General features: G+C 52.9%; 1 protein-coding gene across 2 annotated transcripts in view; it reads right to left on the bottom strand.

Annotated features, from left to right (window-relative positions):
* The window catches only part of SCUBE1 (signal peptide, CUB domain and EGF like domain containing 1), a 118018-nt gene that overhangs the window by 69230 nt on the left and 22756 nt on the right, over positions 1 to 26032 (bottom strand). For both annotated transcript variants that reach the window (XM_045554719.1, XM_045554718.1), the window contains exon 4: positions 5152 to 5286. In XM_045554719.1, the coding sequence (XP_045410675.1) occupies positions 5152 to 5286 (135 nt within the window). The remainder of the gene's footprint in view (positions 1 to 5151; positions 5287 to 26032) is intronic.

Below are 26032 nucleotides of genomic sequence, written 5' to 3'. Positions count from 1 at the left end.
ATACACTGTTGGAACAACGCGATGTTTCCTCTCACTTGGTGTCTGCCACCACAGCTGAGGCAGGACCACAGTGGGTGTCCAGTGAGGCTTCAGAGCAGAGCCCTGCAGGACAGTCCCTGTGTACAGGGGCACAGGCCTCTCAACCCACAGGCTGTCAACAGCTGGTGTGGCCCAGGGTCAGTGCTGGCAAGAGGAGATGTGATCATGAACATCTCTGCTGTTCAGATGAGAAAGTCAAAGCTATAGAAGCCCCAGAGAGTTAGGGTCTCACTCTGTCGCCCAGACTGGAGCACAGTGGCATCATCATAGCTCACTGCAGCCTAGAACTCCTGGGGTGGAGCGATCCTCCTGCCGCAGCCTCCCGAGTAACTGGGACGACAGGTGTATATCACCATGACTAACTCATTATTTTCATTTTTTTAGAGATGGGGTCTTACTATGTTGCCCAGGCTGGGCTGGAACTCCAGAGCTCAAGTGATCCTCCTGCCTCACCCTCCCAAGTCACTGGGATTACAAGGGTGAGCCACCACACCTGTCTTTCCCAGAGCATTTTTCTCAGCTCATTATTATACAGTAACTCTTAGGACCCTTGTTTAGCATTCTATCCTCTTTCTAGACTGAAAGCTTCACAGGGGACCATGCCTGGGATCCTAGGGACTAGCTGAACACCTAGCACACAAATGAATGAATAAATGAGAGAATAAATGAACAGTGACCTGGAATCACACAGCTAGTAAACCCAGGCCTTTCAGAGCCCTTTCTACTCCCAAATCAGTTCTGTTCAGACTGAAAGAAAGAATTCTTCATTGAGAGAAAAGGAGAAAGTTCCTCCAGGAGGAAATACCTTCCTGGAGCACAAATATGACATAAGTTAAAGACAAGAGGAGCAAATGTGGCAGAGGGAGAGAGCTTGAAGGTGCCAGCTCCTGGGCAGACCAGGCACATGGCTATTACCGGGACGGTGGAGGCTGGGCCTTGGCCAAATATGGGGCTGATGCACTTGTTGGGCCGGGGCTCAGTGGGAGGTGAGCATGAGCTGTCATGGGGCCAGAACCAGCGCTGGGGAACGCAGAGCAGAGGGAGACTGGCCGATCTCAAATGCTCTAGATACCCTTCTGTCCAGTGCATGGACAAAGGAGCAGCCTGTGTGTGTCCCCAAATCAGTCCTGAGTTCTAAAGACCTGAAGAAGCGGCCTACATCAGTTACCACCTGTAGGACAGGTACCGCACTTGACTGCTTCAGAGCATTTTCCCCTAACAGATCTCTGGCTCGCCAGGGAGGGACTACCAGCCCATTTCACACTGAAGGGATCCAAAGAGGCAGGAGTGATTGTGTGGAGGCCACAAGGCCACATGGAGAGCTGGAGCTGAGAACTCAACACTCCCAAACCCACAGCCGGCGCCTGGGAAGTGGGGCCACTCAGAAGGGCTGAGCCCTGTGGCCTTGTTTCTTGGCCAGGAACCCGGACTGACTCTGGCAGACCTCTCTTGTGCACCTGGCTCCGTCTAACCAAAACCAGTCTGTGTGCCTTTGCCCCTGTTCAGGGGTAGGCTCCAAAGAGCTGGACAGGCATTAGGAAGAGTCAGGTTACACGAGGCTCTGGATCCGTCAGCCCTCCCAGGAGCCTTGGGAATCGGAAGTCACTTATGTGCAAAACAAGCTCAGGTTCAGCACCCCAACATGCTCTGATTTTGAGCTACGACAATCATTATTACAGTTGAAACTAATGGTGGGCAACTGTCACAACAACAGACTGAGACTCAGAGAGGCAGACAACCTGCTGTCACCCAGGTCTGTCTCCCCCACGAGCACTAGTGAGCTGCTGGCCCACAGACTGTGTGCCTGCTCTGTCCCCTTCAGACCTGCCACACAGCCTTGGGAGCCCTGGGAATGCTGCTGCCTGTCCTTCAGGAGGTATCCAAGAAGTCATCTGTTGCTTTTTAGATTGGTCTTGTTGCCCAGATTTATTAATAAAAATCAGGAGATTCTACACAAAAATACTAAGGAGAAAAGGGACTTCTTTAACACAGATTGGGGCTAAGGCCTCCAAATCTGTATTCTGGTTAAATCTGGGTTCCTGGCTTACTTACTAATCAGGATCTGGCCACCGGGGGCCTTTGGGTGGGGTGAGCCACGGGTGCTGCACAATTCCTTGGATACCCAGCCCCCGAAGCATCCGAGTGTCCCTGGAAATCCTCCACCATCATCTCCCCTCCAGCATCATCTTCCCACCTCTGCTTAACCAGCTTTCCACGGCTGCCCTCCTGCCACAGCCCACCAGGCCCCATGGGGTCTGGCCCCCAGCCCCACATCCTGGGCTCCTCTCTCTGTTGCTCAGTGCGCTCCTCTGTCCTGCTCTCTGTCTGCTTTTCACAGGTGCCTGGGCCATTCCTACCTCAGGGCCTTTGCACACACCCTGCCTGGCACACTCCCCCCCGTACCGCCGGCACAGCTCATTCTCATCAGTCGGTTTCAGCTCAAATGTGGTTTCCTCAGAGAGGTCTCCAGCTCTAGCCTCTCTATTCCTCCACCCTATTTCTTTCCTTACGAGCGTCATCACCTTCTGAGAAGCGAGCTCCAGAGCTAGTGTGCCTGGGCTCTGCTACTTCCTGGGCTTTGGCTCCCCATCAATCCAGCCCCATGGCCGGGTGGGGTGGAGTGAGCTGGCCTGCAGGCAGGGCTCAGCCCACACAGGCTCCAGTAAGCACAGGCCCCACGGCAGCTCCTGTCACTGTACCCCACGTCCCCACTTCCCCCACCCCACTCCTTTGGTGGATGCCAAGTTTGCAGCCTCCATAGTACGGCAAATGCTTGCAGGTCAAACGAGAGCCCTGTGACAAACAGGCCCCAGCCACTGTCCCACATGGCGCTGGCCTCCCTTCCCACGTGCCCTTGCAACCAGCAGCCTCGCAACTTCACCTGGAGTCTGCTTTGGGGGAAGCCACTCTTCAGAGGAACACAGCACACACAACCTGGCTGAAAAAGAGGCTCAGGCCACCCTGGCCTTGAGGACTTTCCAGCCTGCTCAGAGCAGTCACCCTGTGAAGTCCCATCTCCCGAGGAAGGCAGGACTCCTTCTCCCACCCTCACTCTCTCTCCCCCACATAGATCTGTTTCTTACACAACCCTGCTGGGCTTGGAATCTCATTTATGAGTTGTGCCTCCACCCTGGGCAGCTTGACCCACGGTACTACGGCTGGGAGGTCTCGTGAGGAGCAAAAGGAGCTCCAGACGGCAGAGGAGCCACCTGGGGGAGTCTGGACAGTGGGGTGAGTGCCAGGAGCCACAGAGCTGGGTCTTTACGTCCTCCGGGAGCCCTGCAGTGCTGGGGATTAGCAGGCCCCTCTTGCCTTTGAGGAAACTCCCAAAGCAAACACTAAGAATTCTAAGGAGCTCATTAAAGTATTTCTGCTTATTACTCTGAGTTTTGTACTTTTTTTTTTTTTTTTTTTTGAGACAGAGTCTCGCTTTGTTGCCCGGCTAGAGTGAGTGCCGTGGCGTCAGCCTAGCTCACAGCAACCTCAAACTCCTGGGCTTAAACAATTCTACTGCCTCAGCCTCCCGAGTAGCTGGGACTACAGGCATGCGCCACCATGCCCGGCTAATTTTTTTTTTTCTATATATATATTTTAGTTGGCCAGATAATTTCTTTCTATTTTTAGTAGAGATGGGGTCTCGCTCTTGCTCAGGCTGGTCTCGAACTCCTGAGCTCACCCGCCTTGGCCTCCCAGAGTGCTAGGATTACAGGCGTGAGCCACCGGGCCCGGCCTGAGTTTTGTACTTTTTAAATGTTTTTGCCTTTACTTTCTCAGGAACTGTTTTCTAATAAAAATCATGTCGGGGGTCCCCGGAGTATCACCTTACAGCCCCCTGCCAGCCTCCCTGGACCCCAGGCTCTTCATACCCACGGCCTCACTCATTCCCTGAACACCTTGCCAGGTCAACACCAAAGTCCCCATTTTGTGGATGAGGAAGCCGGGGTTCAGAGCAGCTGGCGGAGCTGCCCGAGGAATGGCAGGGAGAGGAGGAGCTGGATTCACTCCCGGTCCAGCTGAGCAGGAGCCCAGCCTGGGCTCTTTTTGTTCCCCACTTTTCAGTGTGAGCTACTCCACAGGCCTCTGCTGGTGCCCTGTGTTTACTGGAGGCCTCTCCGTGGCCTCAGGCCTCCAGCACCTCCTCCTGTCAAGGGTCAGTGGTGGGAGAGGGCTCAGGCAGGGCAGGGGGCTGTCCTGGCTCCTTCCTTTCATTCACCCCTTGGTCACTCAGAACACCTGGCCCCAGGAGCCTCGGCTGTGGCCTCTGCCCACAGGGCCTGCTCTGTTGTAGCACACAACACTGCCTTGGGGGTCCAGACCCTGCCATTATCTCAAGCAAGAGATGTCTCTGTGCCTTTGCAAACGCTGTTCGCTTTGCCAGGAAGCCCCTCTCTTCCAAGCACATGTGTCCTGGCTTCTGGTCAGCTCTGCCCCCACCTCACAGCCCTGATGTCCTGGGCCCAAACTCCGGGATCTGACCACCAGTGTCCTGACACTAAGTACCTTCACTGCTGGGCTTGGCAGTGGATCTGTCCCCAGGCTACCCTGGCACTCCAGCTGGCAGGGTGTCTTCCTGGGGCCCTCTGTACCTCCCCAGGCTGGCCTGCCATTCCACCTGGCCTCCAGGGCACAGCAGGCTCCTGACCACAAGGACCCTCTGCTGGCTGGGGACCCAGTTAACACAGCAGAGAGTCGTTGGTGCTGCCAGAGTCACAGAGATGGGGAAATTGGCATGCAACCCGGGTAGGCCTCGAGACACCCTTGGAAAAGGGGACCAGTGGGAATTGAGCCCCACTCTTCCTGGCCACAGCCAGCCCCCAACCCAGAAAGGAAAACAGCTTCTTTAGTCACATCTGCCACTTGTGGCCCACCTGTCTCCATACATAAACATGAGAAACACTGACAGCTCCGGAACAGCAGGGAAGAGAAGGAGCTGGAAAGACTTCCATGCAGAACCAACACCAGAAGCACAAAACAGACATGCAGGCCACCACCAAGATGCCCTGTCTTGAGCCTGAGGGCCCCTGGAATCGAGACGTGGACAGGGGATTTCCACGGGGCCGCCCGTTTCTTTGGGGATGGGCAGCGTGCCTGGTCAGCTCGGGCCATACTCACCGTTGGAGCGGTGGATGCAGGTGTGCTGGTTGTCACTGAGGAAGAAGCCACTGTGGCACTGACACTCGTAGCTGCCCATGGCATTGACACAGATTTGCTGGCAGCCACCATTGTTGTCCTGACACTCATCCACATCTGCGAGGAGAGAAAGATAGGGGGAGAAGAAATCATACCTGGAGCTGGAGTGAGGAGTGATGGGCTCGTTGGACACAGAGGCAATGAATGTCCCCAGAATGCACCGAAGGGGCTCCCGAGGGACCCTGTGGCACTGCACTCCAACGGTACTCTACAGTGGTACTCCAAGGAGGCACTGCATGGTGGCACTCTACAGGCGTACTCCACACTAGTACTGCACAGTGCTGCACACAGAGGTACTCTCCAGAGGTACTCCAGGGTGCTGCACCATGGCAGCACAGAGGTACTCGCCAGAGGGACTCCTCAGAAGCAGCCAGTTAGCACAGCTGTCTTGCTATCTGACCCTGACAGTTTCCCGAGTGCCTGGCACTGGTCTACGCATATCACCTGCATTGGAAAAGAGATCACTCCTTTGATTCCTCAGCAACCCTGTAAGTCAGATCCAGGTATTAGCCCATTTTATAGATGAGGAAACTGAGGTACAGGGAGGCAAAGTCACCTGTCCAAGGCCCCACACACAGTACGTGGCAGAGGCAGGATTTAAACCTGGTGGTCTGACTCTCAAACCTAGGATCTCCCTGATGTCGCCAGACTGCCCCTCTCGAGGAAGACAGAGCAGCCTGCACCGGCTCCCCAGCACATGCAGCCTCACCAACCAGGCCCCCCCCCCACTTCCTCCACAGCCACCTCAGGTCTACAGCCAGCAGCACAAGACCTCGGCACTAGAGGCCGGAGAACAAGGCAGCAACCTGAGGCTTTGTGCCCTGCAAATTGATTCCACAAGACCAGAGAACGGGGAGGTTTTTAAAAGGTCCTGACCTCTGGCTGCCAAGACTGCCACGGAAGGCTGCCAAGTGGTCTTTCCCATTCTCCAGGAGAGACAGACCTCAGGGCTGACACTCATTTTTGACCAGGGGCCACTGGCACAAAAGGTGCTATTGGCTGAGAAGAGTCTTTATGGAGTTCTGGTCTTGAACAGAACAGCATGTTTCAATTACCAGAGTCATAACCCCCTACTCTGTTGGTTTGTTTAATGAAAGAAGGGCTTCTTAAACCTTAATGTTCCATGTCTGTATTGTCATTTTAATAGGCAAATATATAAAACCACAAAGGCAACGTGAGCTACTGGCTGCTTCTGGCCAATCCTCGGCCCCCAACACACACATGCACGCACACTTTGGCACTGAGCTTTTTGATGCAGTTCTTTTTAACACAGACATCTTTTACTATTGGGACCAAAAAGACGTGAGAAGGTAAAGAGTCAGGCAGACTGACCTGCACTGGGCTGGGAGAGGACTCGGCTCTGGAATGATTTCAGCTGGGTCCTATTTAGGCTCACAGACAACAGACCACTTCACCACCCAGGAGACTGTGCGGCTGCCTTTGAGGCCGACGGCGAGGTCATTATTCTCTTGCAACCTCAAATGTCAGCTGTGCAGCAGCCGGAGGGGGGAGGCAGAGCTCTGAACTCTAAAAGCCACCAGGAGTTACAGCTAAAATGGTAAAGGTGGCTCTTGCTGAGACGAGCCACGTGATCATACCACGGCCTGAGAGTCTGACTGGGGGAAGCCTGGGAAGTATAGACAGGGATTATTCTGAATACCTTTCTCCACCCAGCAAAGTCTTCCTCATGGCTCCCTAAAGGCCCAGTGCCAATGTCACCTTTGCTGGGGGGACCCCTGAGGTGTGGCAAGTGGTTGCCTCCCCTCCACCCCTCAGAGCGTTCGTCTCCAGCCTGCACTGGACCACGACCAGCACCGTGTCTATTCATCCTATTCAAACACAAAGCGGACAGCCCTCGAGTGTTTACTGAGTGTCAAGCGCAGACTCACGATCCTCACAGAGCCGGTGTGGTAGGGCGTGTTGCCGGCTCCACTGTGTTGGTGAGGACGTGGAGGCCGAGCGCTGAAGGAACTGGGGCAAAGTCACACAGTGGGTGAGAGCGAGGGCAGGACTCTCACCCGCTATCTAGCTCCAGAGCGTGTGCCTTTGGCTCCCGTGCGTTCAGACTAATGCTATGAAGAACCGGCTACTCCTAACACGAGCTGGAGTCCGGGTGTCAACTTGAGCATGTGCAAGTGAACCCCAGATGCAAACTGCCATAGCTAGCATCAAGAATGACCCAGCATTCCTGGAGTTAGTCCCATCTCTGGCCCTAGAAGGTCCTGCAGGGGCACCTATGCCTACATCCTGGCACACACTTAATGGTGAGATCTGAGCACAGGCAGCTGTCCCTGGACTCAGTCTAGACCCTTCTCAAGCCACAGTCACTGCCTTTCTTCCTGTGTTCTCAGACTCTTTGCTCTGTACCTTGGCTTCCCCACCTTAGTAAAGGTTCAGCTGTAAACCAAACAAAACAGATATAGTCCCTCAAATGCTGAATTCATGGTACAGAAATACTACCTTGTCCCTGCCATGAATAAGCTCCTGGTGTCACCCATGTGCAGCCATCTGGCCTGGCCCAGCTCCTCACCTCGCTGAAAGCTAGGAACCAAAGGGCAGTTGACGTAACACATCTACAAACCCTTGATGACCTGGCAGGGTGGCTGGGCCTTGGGACAGGGCTGTTTACACTAGCAGGGAACAATGACTTGCCAACACTGATGAATAATTAGAAACAAATGCAAAGCCATGTAAACATTTCTTTCCCCCACTCCCAAACGACAAAGCCCCAGGATTAAGTAGGCGGGAAGAGGGGGCTGCCCCTCTGCATCGTTTTTCTACTGTGGTCCCAACTCAGACCTCCCCTTCTCCCGTCACCCCCGTCCCCAAACAGAGCGGACAGGAAATTATGCTGCCAAATTAACCCTTTGGGCAGCCTGAGGCTGTTACCAACATCTCTAGGGGCTGGATTAAGGGCCTGAGGCCCCACTTTTACCCCTTTGCACCCCTGTGTCTCCAGCCCTCCAAACAGGACCCACAGTAAGGTACGAAGGAAGAGTGTCTAGCTGGGGCAGTTGGGTCTGTGAGATGGCTGCTCATGGGCCCAGGACAGACTGGGTTCACTTGGAGGCCCTGCAAGTCACTATGGGAAACAGACCCCTGGCCCTGTCCAAGAAGTGGGGCAAGCCCAGCACACCCTGCCCCATGGCCCCTAGTACTTGGCATACTCTGTTATAAGAGGTGCAAGAAGGGAACCCACACCTGGGAGTCAGACTCCCTGAGTTCTGCCCCACCCTGCCCTGTAGCCTAGGGGTGGTGCCCAGGCCTTGTCCACAGGAAGTGCTCCCAGAGCTTCAGGGACTGCAGACTGTGTCCTCCAGGAACCCTCCTGGAGTGCCCATGGCACGCACAGACCTCTTCCTTCTCTGCCCCATGGAACTGACTGCTCCATGCACTGAGGTTTCGCATGCAGCTGGCCCCAGGCCTGCACACAGAGGTGAGCATCTGGGCTTGCTGGGCGGGGCTGGCAGCCTTATTACCATAAATATTAATAACAGTGCTGGGGCCAGCAAGGCCCCGCTCAGGCACTCACGCACTATCTTAATCCATTCACCCAGCAGCTCCACACCAGGGTGTTATTCTTTTTTTTTTTGAGACAGAGTCTCACTTTGTTGCCCAGGCTAGAGTGCCATAGTGTCAGCCTAGCTCACAGCAACCTCAAACTCCTGGGCTCAAGCTATCCTACTGCCTCAGCTTCCCGAGTAGCTGGGACTATAGGCATGCGCCACCATGCCCGGCTAATTTTTTTTTTTTCTATATATATATTTTTAGTTGTCCAGCTAATTTCTTTCTATTTTTAGTAGAGACGGGGTCTCGCTCTTGCTCAGGCTGATCTTGATCTCCTGACCTCGAGCGATCCTCCCACCTCGGCCTCCCAGAGTGCTAGGATTACAGGTGTGAGCCACTGCGCCCGGCCTGGGGCGTTATTCTTATCATCCTTGGGTCTCAGATGAGAAAACTGAGGCTGAGAGAGGAAGAGACTTGCCTAAAGCTGTAAAAGAGGCAGAAGGGGGATTTGAAGCCCAGGGAGTCCAAAGTCCTCACTCTGTCTCCATGTCTCCATGGCATAGCCCTGGCCTGGCCCTCAGCTTCCTCTCGGGGAAGACTGCACACTTCTCCTGGGTCGCCAGCCTCTACCCCTCCCTCCCAATCCCTTCTCTATGGGCAGCAGCCACCGTGATGACTCTAGCTGGAACACGACATGGGATCTTGGCACCAAAGTTCAACAGGGTCTCTGGGGCCAGGTTCCCTTCACTCTGCAGTGCCCTGCATGAGCACAACCCTGACTACTGGGGTGGGGACAGCAGCCCTCAGTTGTGACTCCCGCCCACCTCCACTCGGGGTGCTCCCTCCTCGCAGGCAAGGGCCATGTCTCCCGTGCTCCTGCCAGCTGCTGAAGGGTCATGTCTGGGATGGGACCCATACATGGTGACTGACACTGCTGTTTTCCAGCAAGAAGAGTTTCCAGAACCGACACCAACAGACTGTAGGTCAACTGGCTTCTGAAAGGTCTATGCAGGCAGGACTATGGTTTGCCTGTGAGGTCTGGTTTTTTGGTCCAAGGTGCTGTTTGTTTTTATTAATAGCTAGTTGTTTATCCTACTTTGGACCAAGAATCCAGGTTTTCAGTTATTTATAATAACTAAAAATTACTTCTGGATCCAGCTTTGGTTGCTTTGTGTTTCCCTTGAATGTTTCACAATTTGAAACAGAGACTGCCTGGACCCACCCATGTTTTCATGGATGTCAAGAGCCTACTGTGTGTCAGGCCCTGCACTGGCTCCGGCACCCCAGGTCCCACTGAGGGTCTGGGAACAGAGGCAGAGGTGCCCTGCCCATCTTAGGAACCAAACTTGACCTCGAACACTGAGAGCTCCCACCCGGTCCCCGAGGGCTGAGGCCCCAGCCCTCCCCTGGCTCTTTTCAGAAGGGTGGCTTAGGCAGAAAGGCCTCTTGGCTATCGAGCGGCTCTTGCAAAACTGCATTTGATGAGTTAAATGTAAATAAATGAGAACCAGATGGATTAGATTTCGGGTAAAATACACATGGGTCTTAGAGCTTTGAGGCCTGGGTTCTGCTAGATCCAGAACACTCTCTGAGCTGTCAAGAGCTGCTGGCACAGGCAGGCAGGAGGCAGACTGGGGTCTCCCAGGGCCTGTCTGCTTCCCGGCCTGGGCATCAGCTGAGGCCTCGCCCAGGGCCCCTGACTCCCCAGTAGGCCGGCTGTGTGGAGAAGACACAGGGTCAACGGCTGTGGCTCCCTGGGCTGGGCCTAAGTCCAAGGTACGCGGACGGCGGGGTCCGCTTGGCAGACCAGCAGGCTCCTGCTCACACCCAGGTCCGGTGGGCCAGCCCGGGAGAGGCTGAGCTCTGTTGGAGCCTGCTGGCTGTGAGGGCCTGCTCCTCATGCGCCCCCACCGGAGCCCTGCCGTCCCCCACGGTGGCACATCCCTGAGGACAGGGAGTCTGCCACCAAGTACAGACTGCTGACCACTCCTTCTTAGGATGGTCTGTATGATGCTGCCCTGTGGCCGCTACCCATGGGACCTGGCTCTTGCCCCACAAGTCACACCAGATGGGGTGCAAGATTCAGTGAGTAACTTGCTCTGTGACCTTGAGTAGGTCATTTAACCACTTTGGGACTTGGTTTCCTTCCCCATAAAACAGATAATAGCACCTGTAGTGTGTGGGGAATTAAAAGGGAACACTCAGCACGGCGCCTGGCACACACAACACACAAACCACCGGGACATGGCAGCCGACTGCTCGCAAAGCTGCTGTAAGTGCCTCAGGGAATCACCACTGGGAACGTAATCTGGGGGCTCTAAAGTCCCTTCCAAATTGGAACAGCAACGACAAGCCACATCAGAAGGGAAAGCTCAGCCTGCTGTAGCCTTCTGGCCTCTGAGCGAAGCGGCGGCAGCTCCTCACACTGCTCCCCCCCTGACCTAGCCTCCAGCCCCTCACCACCTGGCCGCCCCTCTCTGGGGGACCCCAGCTAATTGAGGTGCTTAAACCTGACCCAGAACTGGACACAAGGCCGTGCAAGTGGTCTGCTCAGAGGGTGTGGGACAAGCCTTCTGCTGCTTTGCACGTGCCACCTCCTCTATTTCTCCACTTTTTTTTTGTTGAAATATAATTCACATAGCATAAGATTCACCATCTGTAAGTGTACACCTCAGTGGGTTTTAGCATATTCACTATGTTGTGCAACCATCACCACTATCTAATTCCAGAATATTGCCATCACTCCAAAAAGAAGCCCCACGCCCATTTTCAGTGAGTACCAACTCCTCCTTCCCCCCAGCCCCTGGCAACCACAAGTCTACTTTCTGTCTCTGTGGATTTGCCTATTCTGGACATGACATGTAAATGGAATCATATAATATTCGTCATTTTGTGAGTAGCTTCTTTCACTTAGCATAATGTTTTCAAGCTTCATCTGTGTAAGCATAGATTAGTACTTCACTCCTTTTTATGGCTGAATAATATTCCATAGTGTGGATAGACCATATTTTGTTTATCCACTCACCAGTTGATAAGACGTTCGGGTTGTTTCTACTTTTTTGTCTATTATGAATAATGCTGCTATGAACATTCATGTATAAGCTTTTATGTGGACATATGTTTTTAATTCTCTTGGGTATATACCTTAGGGTGGCATTGTTAGATCATATGGTAACTTTAATGTTTTGAGGAAATGCTCAACTATTTTCCACAGGGCTACACCACTTTACATTCCTACCAGCAAAGTACAAGGTTTCCAATTTCTCCATATCCTTGTCAACACTTATAATTTTCTGTTTTTTTTTTAAATAGCCATCCTAGTGGGTATGAAGTGGTATCATTATGGTTTCAATTTGCATTTCCCTAACTACTAATGATGTTCAGAATCTTTTCATGTGCTTATTGGCCATTTGTATATATTCTTTGGAGAAATGTCTATTCAAATCCATTTTTAAATTGTGTTGTCTTGAGTTGTTAAGAGTTCTTTATATATTCCAGATATTAGAGCCAGATATGATTGACAAGTACCTTCTCCATGCTGTGGACACCTCCTCCTATACATCAGCCTTGGGCAGCAAGAAATACCAGGAGCTCTGTGCAAGTGTTGGGGCCAGGCAAGTGAGACCTGGGCCCCCCTTGGGCTCTGCCTTTTCCCCATCTACGTTCTGTTCCTGGAAGATTTCACCCTGTTCCATGGCTTCACCAGCTACACACTTGCCAACGCCACCCCAAACTTCTAGGGCTGTCTGCTCCACCACCCTCCCAACTTAGTCATCAATGGCAGACCTGGTGCCTGCATGTGGATGTCCAACAGGCATGACAAACCTTACAGGGCCTAAGCTAACCTCCTAACTGCCCTTCCATGAAAGCAGAACAGAAAGAAGCCCAGTCTGCCCTCAGCCTTCCCTGTCTTAGCAAATGGCTGCATAACCCACAGTCACTTCAGCCAAAATACCTGGCAGTTACTCTCAATACTGTCTTCCCCATGCCCACATACGATCCTTTAGCAGGTCCAGGCCTGTCAGCTCTGCCTGCAAAATCACCCCCGAGTATACCCTCTCTCCTTACCTCCACTGCTGGGATGGCTGGGCCACCCTTGTCTCTGGCCTAGGTTATTGGCCTCACCTCCCCACTGGCCTCCCAGCCTCCACCTTTGCCCCCATCCCACCCCCCCAATCCTTCATGGACCTTGGAAGACATCAGCCAGCTGTGCGATTCCCCTGCCTAAAGGCCCCCAAAGTTCTCATAAACATAGACTCTCTTCCGTGGCCACCAAGACCTATGGGAACTACTCTGCCCACGTCCCCTGCCAGCCACCTCCTCACTCACCCAGCTCGGGTCATGCTGCTGTGGCCTGCTCTCCGTGACCACAACTCTCTTGCTCCCACGTTGAGGCTTTTGCACATGCTTCTCTGCCTGGAGTGCTCTTCACTCATCTTGGCATGGCTGACTCCTCCTTCAGGCCTCAGCTTACATGTCACTTCCCCAGGGACACTCTCCCTGAGCACCAACCTAAAGCAGCAGACAAGCCATTCTGCCACGCTACCCTGCCCTGCTTCCTTCAGAGCATGTTCCATCCACCTGCTGTCTTCTTTCATGATTGTTTCCCTCTGGCTCTCTCCGGACCATACAGAGTCCTTGGGAACAGGGATCGTGTGTGACACAGGATCACTCTATCCAGGATTTTGAATAGCACATGGGGCACTTGCTATATGTCTGTGACCCGAGTAACTGACTGTGCACTATAAAAGTGTGGTTGGGGAATAGAGCTTCTGGCCCTGGCTCTAGGCCTGTCCCATTGGGGATGAGCTGGAATTTAGTGCAGTGCTGACTGCAGAGGGGCTGCCATGAGGCCCGGGGGTCCCAGGACCCAGTTAAGAAAGCAGGTCTAGGTGAGTGAGATGAGCACATGCTGGCCGCTGGCACGTCAGGAGAAGTCTGGTCAGAGAAGGCCAGTGCTCATCTGCCTGCCTTAGCCAAGCCTGGGAGTGGGCCCACTGTGGGCTGAGCACAGCCTGCCCGTGGGGAGCCTGCAGAGATCATGATGGAGGAAGACCAGATGCCCTCACAGTCACTGCCAGCTTGTGGCTGTGGTGCTCAGTGCCATTCATAACTGCTCTGTGAACAAAGGGACTCACGCTGGGGGCCTTGGCCAGTGGGTGCAGCTCAGCATGTCCTCCTGCTTTGCTGGCAGCTTCACTCATATGAGGACCAAAGTCTTCCACTAAAGAGAAGTCGCTCTAGTTGGGCAGAGTCACAGGAAGTAGGTGGAGAAGGGAGGGATTTGGAGACACAGTGGGATGCCCTCCTGAGGGGCACCTCCCTGACTCTCGTCTAGGCCACCCAGGCAAGACCAGCTCCTCCTCTAACCTCTAAAGTGCAGGCAGGGGAGGAGGCTGCAGAGCCCCTGATTGTGGCAGGCATTTCCACTACAGTATCTCATTTAACCTCGGCCCAGGGCGGGAGCAGCCTGCCTGTGGTTCCCAGCACGTGGGCGACAGAGCCAGGATGGGAGCTGGACGCTTTCATCCCCACCCTCAGGCCCCTGACGGCGCAGCTGTGAGTGTGATCCTGGCTGCACATCTGTGGGAGGCACTGGAGTTGTTAAAAATCTCTTTTGAAGGGGATAAGAATGGAGGACTGGAGAGAGGGAAGGAAGAAAACCAAACAAACAAATCACGGAACCAAAGCGAGAAGCTGTAAGAAAAGACAGGGGAAGTGCTCCAACGGGATTCTTAATGAACAGCCGCAGAGCTGAAGCAGGCCCAGCTGGATGTGATTACCTCCAGGCCGGTGGATGGGGTGGCAGGGGAAGTCCCCCTCCTTGTAAAAAACTCCCTGAACCAGGGAGGGGCCCTGGAGCTTCCCATGACTTCCCAGTTGACACAGGTCCTCTGACCCAAGCTGATCAATTTAGTCCTAGCATAACCCCCCAGTGAACCTTCAGGCATTAATTCCTCCCAGTGAAACTAGGCATTTTCTTCTACCTTCCAAAGCTGTGAGTGTAAAATCCAGGCCTTTCTACTTCCAGGTTGCTGCGGCTGTCCATTCTCTTCCTTCTCACTAGCGCCTGCCAATTGCACACCAGTCCCCTCCTGAGAGGTCTCCGTGAGTGTGGGGCCATCAGCACACCCTGAGCTGTGGCCACACCCTGGTCCAGGCCACTCGGCCTCCTGGCCCATGTCCTGCAAGCTTCTCACCTGGGCTTGCTATGTTGACTTGTTCCTTCCTGCGCCCAGCAGGCCCTCACTGTCAGGCTCTGGGGTGGGTCATGCGACAACAACCAGGACTCAGAAACAGTTTTGTCTCATCAGAGTTGGCACCTCTGAGAAAGTGGCAGACAGAGGGGCCTCTAAGAGGGCAGAGGCAGAGGGCTGACCGTGGGCACCAGGGAGCTTTGAGGAAAAGAGGGCATTTCAACTTGGCTGAAGCACCAGGGTGACTGCACACCTCCCCACAGCCAACCCCATCCTCTCCAATCTGAGTCTGCGGCCACCTGCTTTCCGTGGCACTCTTTCCCACAGGAAACTAGCGTGGCTTCCCATCACTTGTCCAATAAAATTGGTTTATTATTTAAGATTTTGAACTGACAAGGAATTTTGAAAAATAGTGAAAAAAAATGGATCAACAATCGTACACTCTAGATACAACCACAATCACAAGCACCTACTTTGCTTCTGTCTTTTCTCGTGTGCCGATTTTCTCCTCACTGTAACAAGTCACTCTGCACATGGTCTGCACAGCCTGCTTCACTGAGTTGAGTTAAAGCATTTTCCATGCTGTGACTTGGTCCTGACCACCCTTCTAACCTGCTGCCTGTCCACTCAGCAAGTGACCCCCTACCCTAGGCTCTCCGTGCAATTGTCCCTGCTCCATCCTTGTTAATGGGCTCCCCTGTGAAGGACACATCTGGGCAGCTACAGCCCTTTTCAGCCGAGGCCTTATTTCCTTCAGACGATCCCCAGAGCAGGATTCCTGGGTCACAGAGGGTGAGCTTTCTACTTCTCATCCCTCCCTGGGGACCCCCGCTAACCTGCATACCACGTACAAACCTGCAGTGGCCCCGTGTGCTGTGGTCTCTCCTACTGCACACGTCCTCCCCCAAAGAGAACCTCCGTGATTAGCCACACGGTTTATTCAGCCACTCAACAAGGGCACAAGGCACCATGCTGGTGCAGAGACAAAGAAGTGAAGGAGAGGCCAAGGCCTGTTCCCCAGGGGAGCAAGAGGTGGTGAGGACATTGGCAGACCACTCGCCATCAGCCACTGAGTGGGGTTGGAGCTCTGCAGGACAATAAGAGGGAGCAGACAGGCTGAACGCCTCTCTCTGGCATAGCCAGGCAAGGACCAGTGAAGAGAAAGGTGCTACTGGTGGTGGGATTCGGTGGGTCACGTGTGTGTGTGTGTGCGCGCATGCACGCATGTGTAGAGGCTAGAGCAGAGGTGGGGCTGGACAGCAGGGCCCTGGCGGCTGTGGCAGGAAGGGCTGAGAGCCAAGCTCAAGTCCACGGCATGCTCAATATACAGCCACTGGTGATCCCCTGACATCCCTATGCTTGCAGGTATAAGTCTCCAGGTTTCAGACCCAGAAAGCATTTGGCATGCTTGGCTCGCCTGACAGAGACTGTCTTTTCATACACCGTCACCCCCAAGCCCACTCTCCTATCTGGCTGAGCCTTTCCCACCTCTAGGCGTTGCACATGCTGTTCCCAACTCCTAAAATGTCCTCCCCTCCCCCATCCCCACCCCCACCTGGGGACCCTCTAATCATTCCGGGAAGGGTGAACTGCTCACTCTGCAACACCCTCTGCACATACACCTGGTATTGATTACACAAGGAATGCCATTTTGAGATTATTTCTCCACGTGGCCTGGGAGCTCCCTGAGGACAAGAAGTCATGTCTAACCAACCTCAGAATCCCCGACCTGGCAGATATAGGCACTCAGGGGACATGTCCTGACAGAGAAGAGTCTGGGCATTTTCGCTGTGCCAACCAGAGTGCCTGCTGGCTCCCCACATACTGGGTTTTGGTGACATTCCCACATCTCAGCAACACAATTATATATCAACAGTGAAGAAAGTTCTGCTAGAATATTGGGGGGGAAGCAGTGCACAAACATCGACGTGATGATTATAACCATATAAAGTTATGTCTAAACCCAGACAATATTGGACATGAACAACAGGACATGAAAACTGTTGATCTACTGGGGTGGTAAGAGAATGGGGGAATTATTTTCTGTCTTTTCTCTTGATTTCTCTAAGTGTTTTTGTATAAGTGTTACATGTGTGAAAGATGGATAAGTAAACAGACATTTGCAACTCAGCCTAATCCTGGTTGGTCCGAGTGCAGGGGGAGCAGAGAGCAGGGAGCAGGTCACTGCCCAGGAGCCCAGCGAAGAGGTGCAGGAGGAAGAACTGGAGTGCTCGGGACAGGCAGGGGGAACAGGACATGCAGAGGCCCGGAGGGCATGGGGTGCCTGGGCACAGGCTTAACATTTAGTTTGCTGGGGGCAAGGGGAGAGAAGGAAAGCTGGAGTGGCAAGCAGGGGACTGACCATGAGGGGCCAGCTGCCAGGCTGAGGAAGCCAGACTTCCCCAATGGCAACGGGGGCCTCCACCAATGGCTGGTTCCAAATGATTCCACTGGCATCTGACCCCTTGGTGGCCAGGAGATGAGGCAACAGGAGGACAAGCCTCTGGGCTCCTCTCCCTACCATTAAGGTAGCACCTGGGAGGTTACTTAGACCAAGCAGCTGGGCTGCTGCCATGGCTGCCCACTTCCCACAAATAAAGAGTGCCAGCCAGGCGCAGGGTGTCTCTGCCAGCAGTCTATTTCTAGCTGCATGTGGTTGGGACGAGGTGGGTGACAGGGAGGGGTGCCAGGGCAGCCTGGTGCACAGGGCTGGCTAATGGCCACTATAAACAGCTTGAGCCTGTCCTGCTGGGGGAGACGAGTCACTGCAGCATCTGCCCAGATGCAGCCAGGCCCAGCAAATGTCCAGGGTGACCCCAAATGCCACACAGGGCCCAGGCTACTCCAAGATAAGCAAACTGTTGGCAGAGGAAGTGCAGGACCGGAGACTCTGGGACACCCTCATCTGTTGCTAATGCCCCCTTTTAGGTACATGGCTCAGTGTCTGGTTTGGGGCACATGTTTTGGTGGTAGGATATTTTTAAAGAACCTTCACAAGACACTTATTTTGTGTTTATTTCTCAGGGTTATGACCAAGCCCTTGGCACAAGGATTGCAAACAGGAACAGATGAAGCCAAGTGTCTGCAGTGGGTGTTCTTCTTTGCTGTTTGTGGACTTGGTATTCCCTGCCCTGGGACAGAGCAGGACTTCTTCCCCAAGCCACCAAATCAAGACCTATCCAAAGGTGGGGCTGGCACCAGGCTGAGTGACAACTGATTTCACCGCAGTGAAGGGAGGACAGGTCTGACCATTAACAAACACTCCTACCAATGGGAAGGGTGGCCTCATCCAGGGATGCAATCCCTGACGTGAACATACAACCGGAGGGAGGGGGAAGGAGGAAGGAGGTGAATGCTCCTGGTGCCTACCAGATCCCACCTTTCTTTCACACAGACCACCACGCTGTGTTCCGAGAGGCCCCTCCCAGGAACATCATCACGCCTCCTTTCCAGGTAAGAAAAGTGAGAGCAGAGAGCTGGCCCCCAACCAGCAGAGAGGAGGGAGCCAGGAGTCAAGGCCCAGTGTGCTTGATTCCCAACTCCATGCTCTGCCTGCATCTAGAACAGGGGCCAGAAGGAGCCTGGCATGGAGATGTGGACAGGGGGAGTCACCAGCCACCGCAGGCCACAGGAGGAGGCTAGGAGACTCTGCCAGCAGACCTCCCCGGTTTCAAGTGCGCAGACACTCCGCCTCAGCAGCAGGCCTGTGCACTCACCACCATTCAGTCGTGCTCCTCCCAATTGTCAGAATCAAAGCCCCTTACCTGCCATCCGCCTACTGCTCCATCACCAAATGAGCCTGCTCTGGGCCCAGCCTTTGCAGGCCTCGGGATGAAGAGCTAAGTCTACCCAGAGCTCAGCACTCCAGGAGTTCCCAAGGAAGGTGGGGAGAGCCACCCTGAGATGCCCAGTGCCAGTCCCGGGAGCTCAGTGCTGAATCCGAGGAAAGCCCAGGGGAGGGTGTGCAGCTCAGAGAGATTTCCTCTAGGGGCTGATGTTGCAGCTGAGTCCTAAGGGACAAGTGGGGTCAGCAAAACAAAGCACTGATTAAGAGTCTAAGGAAGGGCGACAGGGGCAGAAGGAACAGCAGGTATAAGGATAGGCTGCAGAAGGGAAGGCTGGCACCTTAGGAAGAGGAAACTTGTTCCACATGCCAGGGGTTACAGTTCTGAGAAACAAGGAGAGAGGCAGACAGGGACTGTGTCTTGCTGGGACCAGGAGGACACAGAAAAGAGCTAAGCCACTGTCCCTGGAGCCAAATCATGAACATCAGGCTGCTAAGTCACAAGATGCTAGAGGAAGAAGGGCTCTGATGCAGCAGCCAGCCAGGGGGTTCCAAACTATGCCCCCCGGGGCTTTAGGGAACTTTTGAGGTAGAGACAGGCTCCACGGCGAGTGGGGCCCTAATCACAGTCAGTCCTGGCCCGACATGGCCAGTGCAGCATGAGCACCTTGTGGTTCTGTTGTAAACCAGGGTTCTGCTGCTACATACAAACCCCACAAAACTTAAATCCACTGGTTGAATCCCATCCTTTTATTTCACATATGATGGAGAAACTGAGGCACAAAGAGGCAGGGAGTTTCCCAAGGTCCCCCAACAAGTCAGTGACCCGAAGAGCCTGACTCCTGGCCCACCCCTCTTTCACCCCAGCCCCCACCTGGCCCCTCTGTATGAGGCACCCCACTGTCCCCCACATAATCCCAGGCCGGCATGGGCATGAGGCTGTGGAAGGCCACTGCACCCCAACACACAACTGGGTCTGAGTCAGTCTGCCTCCCCGCACCCTGCTCCAGGATCTCCCCACTTTTGTAGTGATTTGGGGAGAGAAGGAAGCTCATTCATAAAGATGCACAAAACTGTCCAGCATGTTCCTTTTTCTCAGGGCAAAGAATTTCCATCAGATTAGCAGTTGGAAAAAGCTAAGAGAAGTGGGCCTGAATCCGACTTGGGCTCTGACAGCAAATCCCTCCAACCAGCGTGTTCAGATCACCTGACTGCGGGTCGAGAGTGGAGAAAAGGTGGGGGGTGGGAGATGGGCATAAAGGAAGAGAACGGGAAGAAACCTCTTGAGTTTACCTTAGAAAATATTGTTGTTTATGGAGTAACTATATGACTGTCCAAAATTGTTTAGTTTTACATTAAAATGGTCAGCATTTTTTTCCCCAGCAAGAAATGCATTTGAGCTGTTGAAGTATAAAGACAAATAAACAGAAGCACTCGAGCCTTCATTAGGGGTTCGAGGGAGCAGCACACTGTCTCCAGCTGTCCTGCAGCATGAGAGGGACGCCTTCAAAAGGGCCGGGGTGGCGCAGGCCCTCTCATCATGCCAGGGACCAGCCCAGCCCAGTGTGGGCAGAGCTGCGCCTGCTGTGGTGACGTGGAGCATCTGGGATGCCCGTGGGTGACTTCCTCTCCCAGGTGCAGCTGGGATCTAGGCCCCATCAGGCCCATCCTCTTCTCCTTCCACTTGGCAGCCTCCAGTGTCACTTGCAGATCCATGTCCTCATCTGATCCTAACAGATAGGGACCGTCTGCATTTCACAGAGACCCAAACTGAGAGACTATAGGGAATGGGGTGATATGTCCCAGGTTACAAAACAAGTACACGGCAGAGCTGGGATTTGAAACCCGGTTGTCATGTGACCCCACGGCCAATGGATGAGTGTGAGAACCAATGCAAGAGGATGGGGAAGCTTGTTGGCCTGGGGGCAGGGAGCAGTGGTCTGTGGGCAGCAGCTCATCTGGCAGGAGCGCCCTGTGGCATGGGAGGGGCAGGTCCCAGCCAAAGAGCTTCCCACACAGCCCAGGGCCCAGGCTCGTCCCCTGCAACTCTGCCAGCACAAAAATACATCCATTTTCTCTAAAATGTGTTCTGACTTTGCACACTAGGAGTAAGTGCTAATTAGACAACTCACACTGCTGAGCTCTTGCTATGCGCCAGGCACAGTGGTACGTTCTGCGCAAGCTCACCCCATTAGGCCTCTGCATCATCCCTGCCAAACAGGCACTATTGGTCCTGCCTTCCAAAAGAGGATACAGAGGCCCAGAGAAGCCAAGTTACTTGCTCAAGGTCACAACAGTAAGCAACGGATCCAGGGTTTAAAGCCAGGCAGGTCGATTTCCTATCTCCTTGAGGGCCAGAAATAATGTCATCCATCTCCTAGCTGAGCTCCCAGCCAAGGGCATGGCACAGGGCAGGTGCTCATGGAATCTTTATGAAACGTGCAAATGTTAGTATTTCTGGCATCCACAGCCATCTAGGAGCTGACCATTCTCATATTTTCCCCAGACTTCTGAACTTGCACACTATTTCCATCTAGATGGCTATTTACCATCTCAAACAGACTCTAGAGTCCTGCACCCCACCCGCAAATCTGTCTCCCCACCGTCCTCCCCATCTCAGCCCAGCAGCAGAGCCACACAGCTCTGGACAAAACCTTGCAGTCAGTTTTGACCCTCTTTCCCCCTTACCTCTCATGTCTCTTCCACCGGCCATTCCCGTTGGCTGTTTTCAAAATACACTGAGTTCACAGTCCCCTCTCTCTCACTGTCACTGAATTGAGCCACCAACATCTCTGACCCAGAACACAGCAGTAGTCTCCCTGTTCAAGCCACTCCACCTCTTATGACCTATAACACCTCCCTATTCAGCATCCAGAAAAGGTTTTTTATTAAAATGTCAATCAGAACATGACAATCCTGGTGAAAATGCACCATGGCTTCCCAGGAACTTAGAATAAGATCCAAGCCCCTTTCTTGTGCTTCTAGGGCCCTGTGAGGCCAGCCCAAGGCTGCCTCCCTGATTCATCTCCAGCCCCTCTCCCTCACTCCTGATCCTCCAGGCACACTGACCTGTCCCAAAATTCACTTAGCTTGTTCCCGCTGCAGGGCCATTGCACTTGTCCCATTCGGCCTGGATGGAGGACCTTCTCTAGATCTTCAAATGGCACTTCCTCCTCCTCACGGAGGCCTCCTCCCCTTGCATCTGGGTGGACCTTCGTAACTGCCTTCACTGGTAGTCTGGTGGAAGTGACTTCTCAGGCCAGACTGTAAAACTTCCAAGCACTGGATTTTGTTCTCTTGGGACCCAGCTGCCATGCTGTGAGGAAGCTCACAACAGCCCATGCAGAAAGACTAAATAAAGGGCTACCCACAGTATCCTGGCTGACAGCCAACAATAACCACCAGAAATGAGCATAGAAGCTTCCAGATGATTCCAGCTTCTGGCCATCAAGTTATCCCCAGCCTTCATGTCTTCCCAGCTGAGGCCCCAGACACTGTGGAGCAGAGACTATCTGTTCCTGCTGTGCCCTGTCTGAATTCCTGACCCACAGAATTCCTGAGCAGAATGAGATGGTGTTTCACACCACTAAGCATAAGGTGGTTTTTACGGAGCAATAATAACTGGAATCCTGCCCTAGCCAAAGCTGTCGCCCTCCCTCTGTTGCCTTTTATCACCTATTTTGTTATTTTTTCAACGGATCTGACCCGACTGCAATGACTGAGCTACATGCGCGCTTGTTTATGGCCTTTCTCCCCTTACTGTGCAAGTTCATGAGCACAGGGATGTTGCCACTTTTGTTCACCTCTGTTTCCTCAGCACTTAACACCATGTGTGGCATACAGGAGTGCTCAGAACAATTTTCTGGAATACACAAATGGATGATTCTAGGTGGAAGGCTACAGTATTCTGCCAACATCACACTTTCTACCTTTCATTACGGTTGTGAGTATCTGCTTCCTGGGAAGGCCTGCGAGAGATGCCTCACCTAGATCACCTCCCTCTCTGCCCTGTGCCAGCACAGAGGTTTGCTGAGCACGAGGGTTTTTACGTGTCAAGGCACTTTTACAAATGTGTGTATTCATTCGATAAATATTTATTAAATGCCTACGATACGTCTGACACTGTGCTAGGTTCCGAGGAGGAAAATGGAAAGATAAACAGGACAAATTCTGCTTGCAGGGCATGAAAAGAGGACCCCAACACAGAGCTACGGTGGAGGTGCGCAGCTTGGTTTAGGTCACAGAAGGCTTCAGAGCAAGGGGAGATTTGCGCTGGGGCTTGAATGGTGAGCTGGACCTCACCAGATCTGTGCTGTGTATGAGGGTTGGTGGGGGGTCACACAGGAGCAGACTGTAGACAGCAGAGATGTGCAGAAGGACCCTAAGGGTCTGAGAAAGGCTGGGTCAGAGGGCACAGGTAAGTAAGGGTGAGTGGTGAGGGGAAGAAGCTGGCAGGGCTCTGGCCTGAGGGGCCTCATGAGCCAGTGGGCTGATGAACAGGTGGTACTGTGACAACAACGGGAACCATGAGAGGACAGCTCTGCATGGTCAGATAGGGTGAGACAATGTCCCAAGAGAAGCTCGAGGGTGACGTGAGGTGCCTAATCAAGGCGGCAAGCTCTTGCGTTGGCCCAGGGAGGCTGAACAAGCTTTGGGCAGGAGGGCATGGACTCTCTGGAGCAAGGGTGCTCACCCTCCCACTGCCTGGCCTGGCAGATGCCAGGGTTTCTGAACACCCTCAGTGACTTCCAAACTCACGCACAGGTACGGGCTGCATACCTAATATCCTACGACAGGGAGGCCCTCCCTGACCCCAGCTGACCTCCCACAGCTAGCGCTGTGGGGCAGGCTGGGCAGTGGGGGCAGGCTTAGAGGCTTCGACTGGCAAAATCACAGACCTAGTCCCTGGTCCCAGCTCCACACAACCACTTACTGGCTGTGTGACCCTGGGTAGGTCACTTTCCCACTCTGAGCCCCCCAGTTTCCTTATTTGTAAAAAGAAGATACTAATGCCTTCTGCCTAGAGATGCTGTGAGGACTAACGAGAAAATGTGAGCACAACATCCCATGCAACTCCGGGTACATGGCAGAGACTCACCCAAAATTCACTCAAGCAGAACTGTCTATCTAGCACCAGGCCAGGCACATAGCAGGTGCTCAATAAAAATGGTAATGGGAATAGAGTGATCTGGTCAATAAATAAATTCTTCTGCTGAACATGGCTATGAATTACTTCTCTTCATCAGGGCAAAAAAGTGCTGAGAGGCAAGTCCAAAATTCAAACTGTGAGCGACTTGAGAAACATATTTTTCAGTGAGTCAAGGTAAAGATCGGGGTCGAAGAAAACATCTGGCTAAGTGAACTAATGGCTTTAGAGAAAAAAGAGACTTGCTTTGTGGAGACGGGAAAAAATTATCCACTGCTGGTTTTAATTTAAGATGAAAAAAATCTTATTCTATTAGCCTAAATAGCGCTCCGCTGTCCAATTGCATGGAGTTTGGAATAATATTTTTCAAATGGAACTACTGCTATTTCAAGTAATTACACAGCTAAAAGCAGCCATTTGGGGTTGAGCAAGATCTCATCATGGTTTCAATTCCCTCTGGTGTCATTTTCTGTTATATTTGAGAAATTCCTCAATAAAGATGTCAAATAGAGAGAGGGTTTTGCTCCCCAGAGGACAGACTTGGCCACCCTCCAGGACACAGTCACAGGCAAGCCATCTCCACAAGAAAATAACCTCGTTTACTCAAAAGAAAAGGTTCAACTATGAAAACTTAGGCAAGAAAATAACCCTTAAGTCATCAGCCTCATTTCTCCTAATTAACTCAGAATGCTTTTCAAACCGTGTGTTTATTTCTAAGGTGATCAGGGTTTCACCCCAGCCATCATCCCTAAGGAATTCAGCAGTGGTTCAAAGAGGAATGTCACAACTGGACAAGACTCTTGACCCAGACTTCTGGAGACAAAACAACAGTAGGTGCAAGAGGCCTAACTGTCCCTGATGGGTGATGGGCCATGGGGGGAGATTCAGTGACGGGTGAGGCCATCAGGACTGCACGTGGCAGTGAGAATCGAACCTTCCAATAATTTCATTGCTCATGGCCACCGAACACCCACCAAGGCCAGGCCCCGTGCTGGAAGCTTTGTGTTAGGCAGCACAAACATAATTCCAAGCAGGTAGTCAAATGACCAAAGCCCACTGGTTGTGAGCAACAGGGACTGGTGGGGATTGTGGCAAATAGGAGAGCACACACCCTCCAAAGGGGACAGCTGCAATGCCACACCCTCCAGCTGTAGCCAGTACTACCCTGAGATGGAGGCAAGAGGTACTGCTGCCCTGGGCCCCATGCTTTGGGGGTCCCTGCTCTACTTCTCCTGTGGCCGCAGCCCTCCCATGGAGTAAGGGGCCCAGGTTCCTGGGCACCTGGAATACATATCCACCACTTTAGACCACATCCTGGTTATTTGGGACCCTAGAATTTCCCTCAACTGGCCCCAAGCAGCCCCAAGTCTGTCGGTTCTCAGAAGGACACATGACACTTAGGTCTGAGCAACAGCAAAAGGCAGTTGCTTTGGAGACAATTGGCCAGAGCTTGAATGTTCAGGTCAGGGTGTCCTGGGGTTCAACTCCAAGGAGTCCTAGAATTCTAAATTCAAATCTAGCCTGCCAGGTCAGTAAGAAGGAATATTTGTCAAGGCAAAAGACATATATTCTAGTTCTGGAGCTTCATAATTACTTTTAAATACTTAGCCGTGTGGGACAGGGGCCTCCACTTGCACTCCTGCCCCAAGTCCCACAAATGTCATGGGCTCGGTGACCGTGGCCAAATAGGAGTGATGCTGGAAATAGCAATTTTCACGTGAAAACCTCTAATCTTTAACTGTTGACAAATAATTTGGTAACAACAAATGACACCACTGTGGGGACAAACTGAACATGTTTGTGGGCTACATGAGAACTGTGGGTGGCCAGCAGGAAGCCCCTGCTACAACATGATGACAACATCTGGCGCTTATACAGAATTTACATCTGTACATACAGTTCTGCACATCTCCTTCCAGATTTAGCTGTCACATCAACCCTCTGAGTCAGGTATTACCAACTCATTTCATAGTTATGGGAGCCAAAGCTTGGCGGGCTTGAGGAACAGGTCCCAAACTGTAAAACTCACATGTGGTGGTGACAGAATTTGAGCCTAAATCTTCAAACTCCAAGCCCAGCTTACTCTTATATTTAATAGCATTATTTGTTTCAGCCAACATTTATCAAGCCCCCATGATTCTGACAGTCTCATAGGTACTCTAATTCCCA

This window comes from Lemur catta, chromosome 6 (genome assembly GCF_020740605.2).
Source record: "Lemur catta isolate mLemCat1 chromosome 6, mLemCat1.pri, whole genome shotgun sequence".
NCBI classification, from domain to species: domain Eukaryota; kingdom Metazoa; phylum Chordata; class Mammalia; order Primates; family Lemuridae; genus Lemur; species Lemur catta.
The sequence above is the reverse complement of the archived record's forward strand: the minus strand, read 5'-3'. Positions and strand labels throughout refer to the sequence as shown.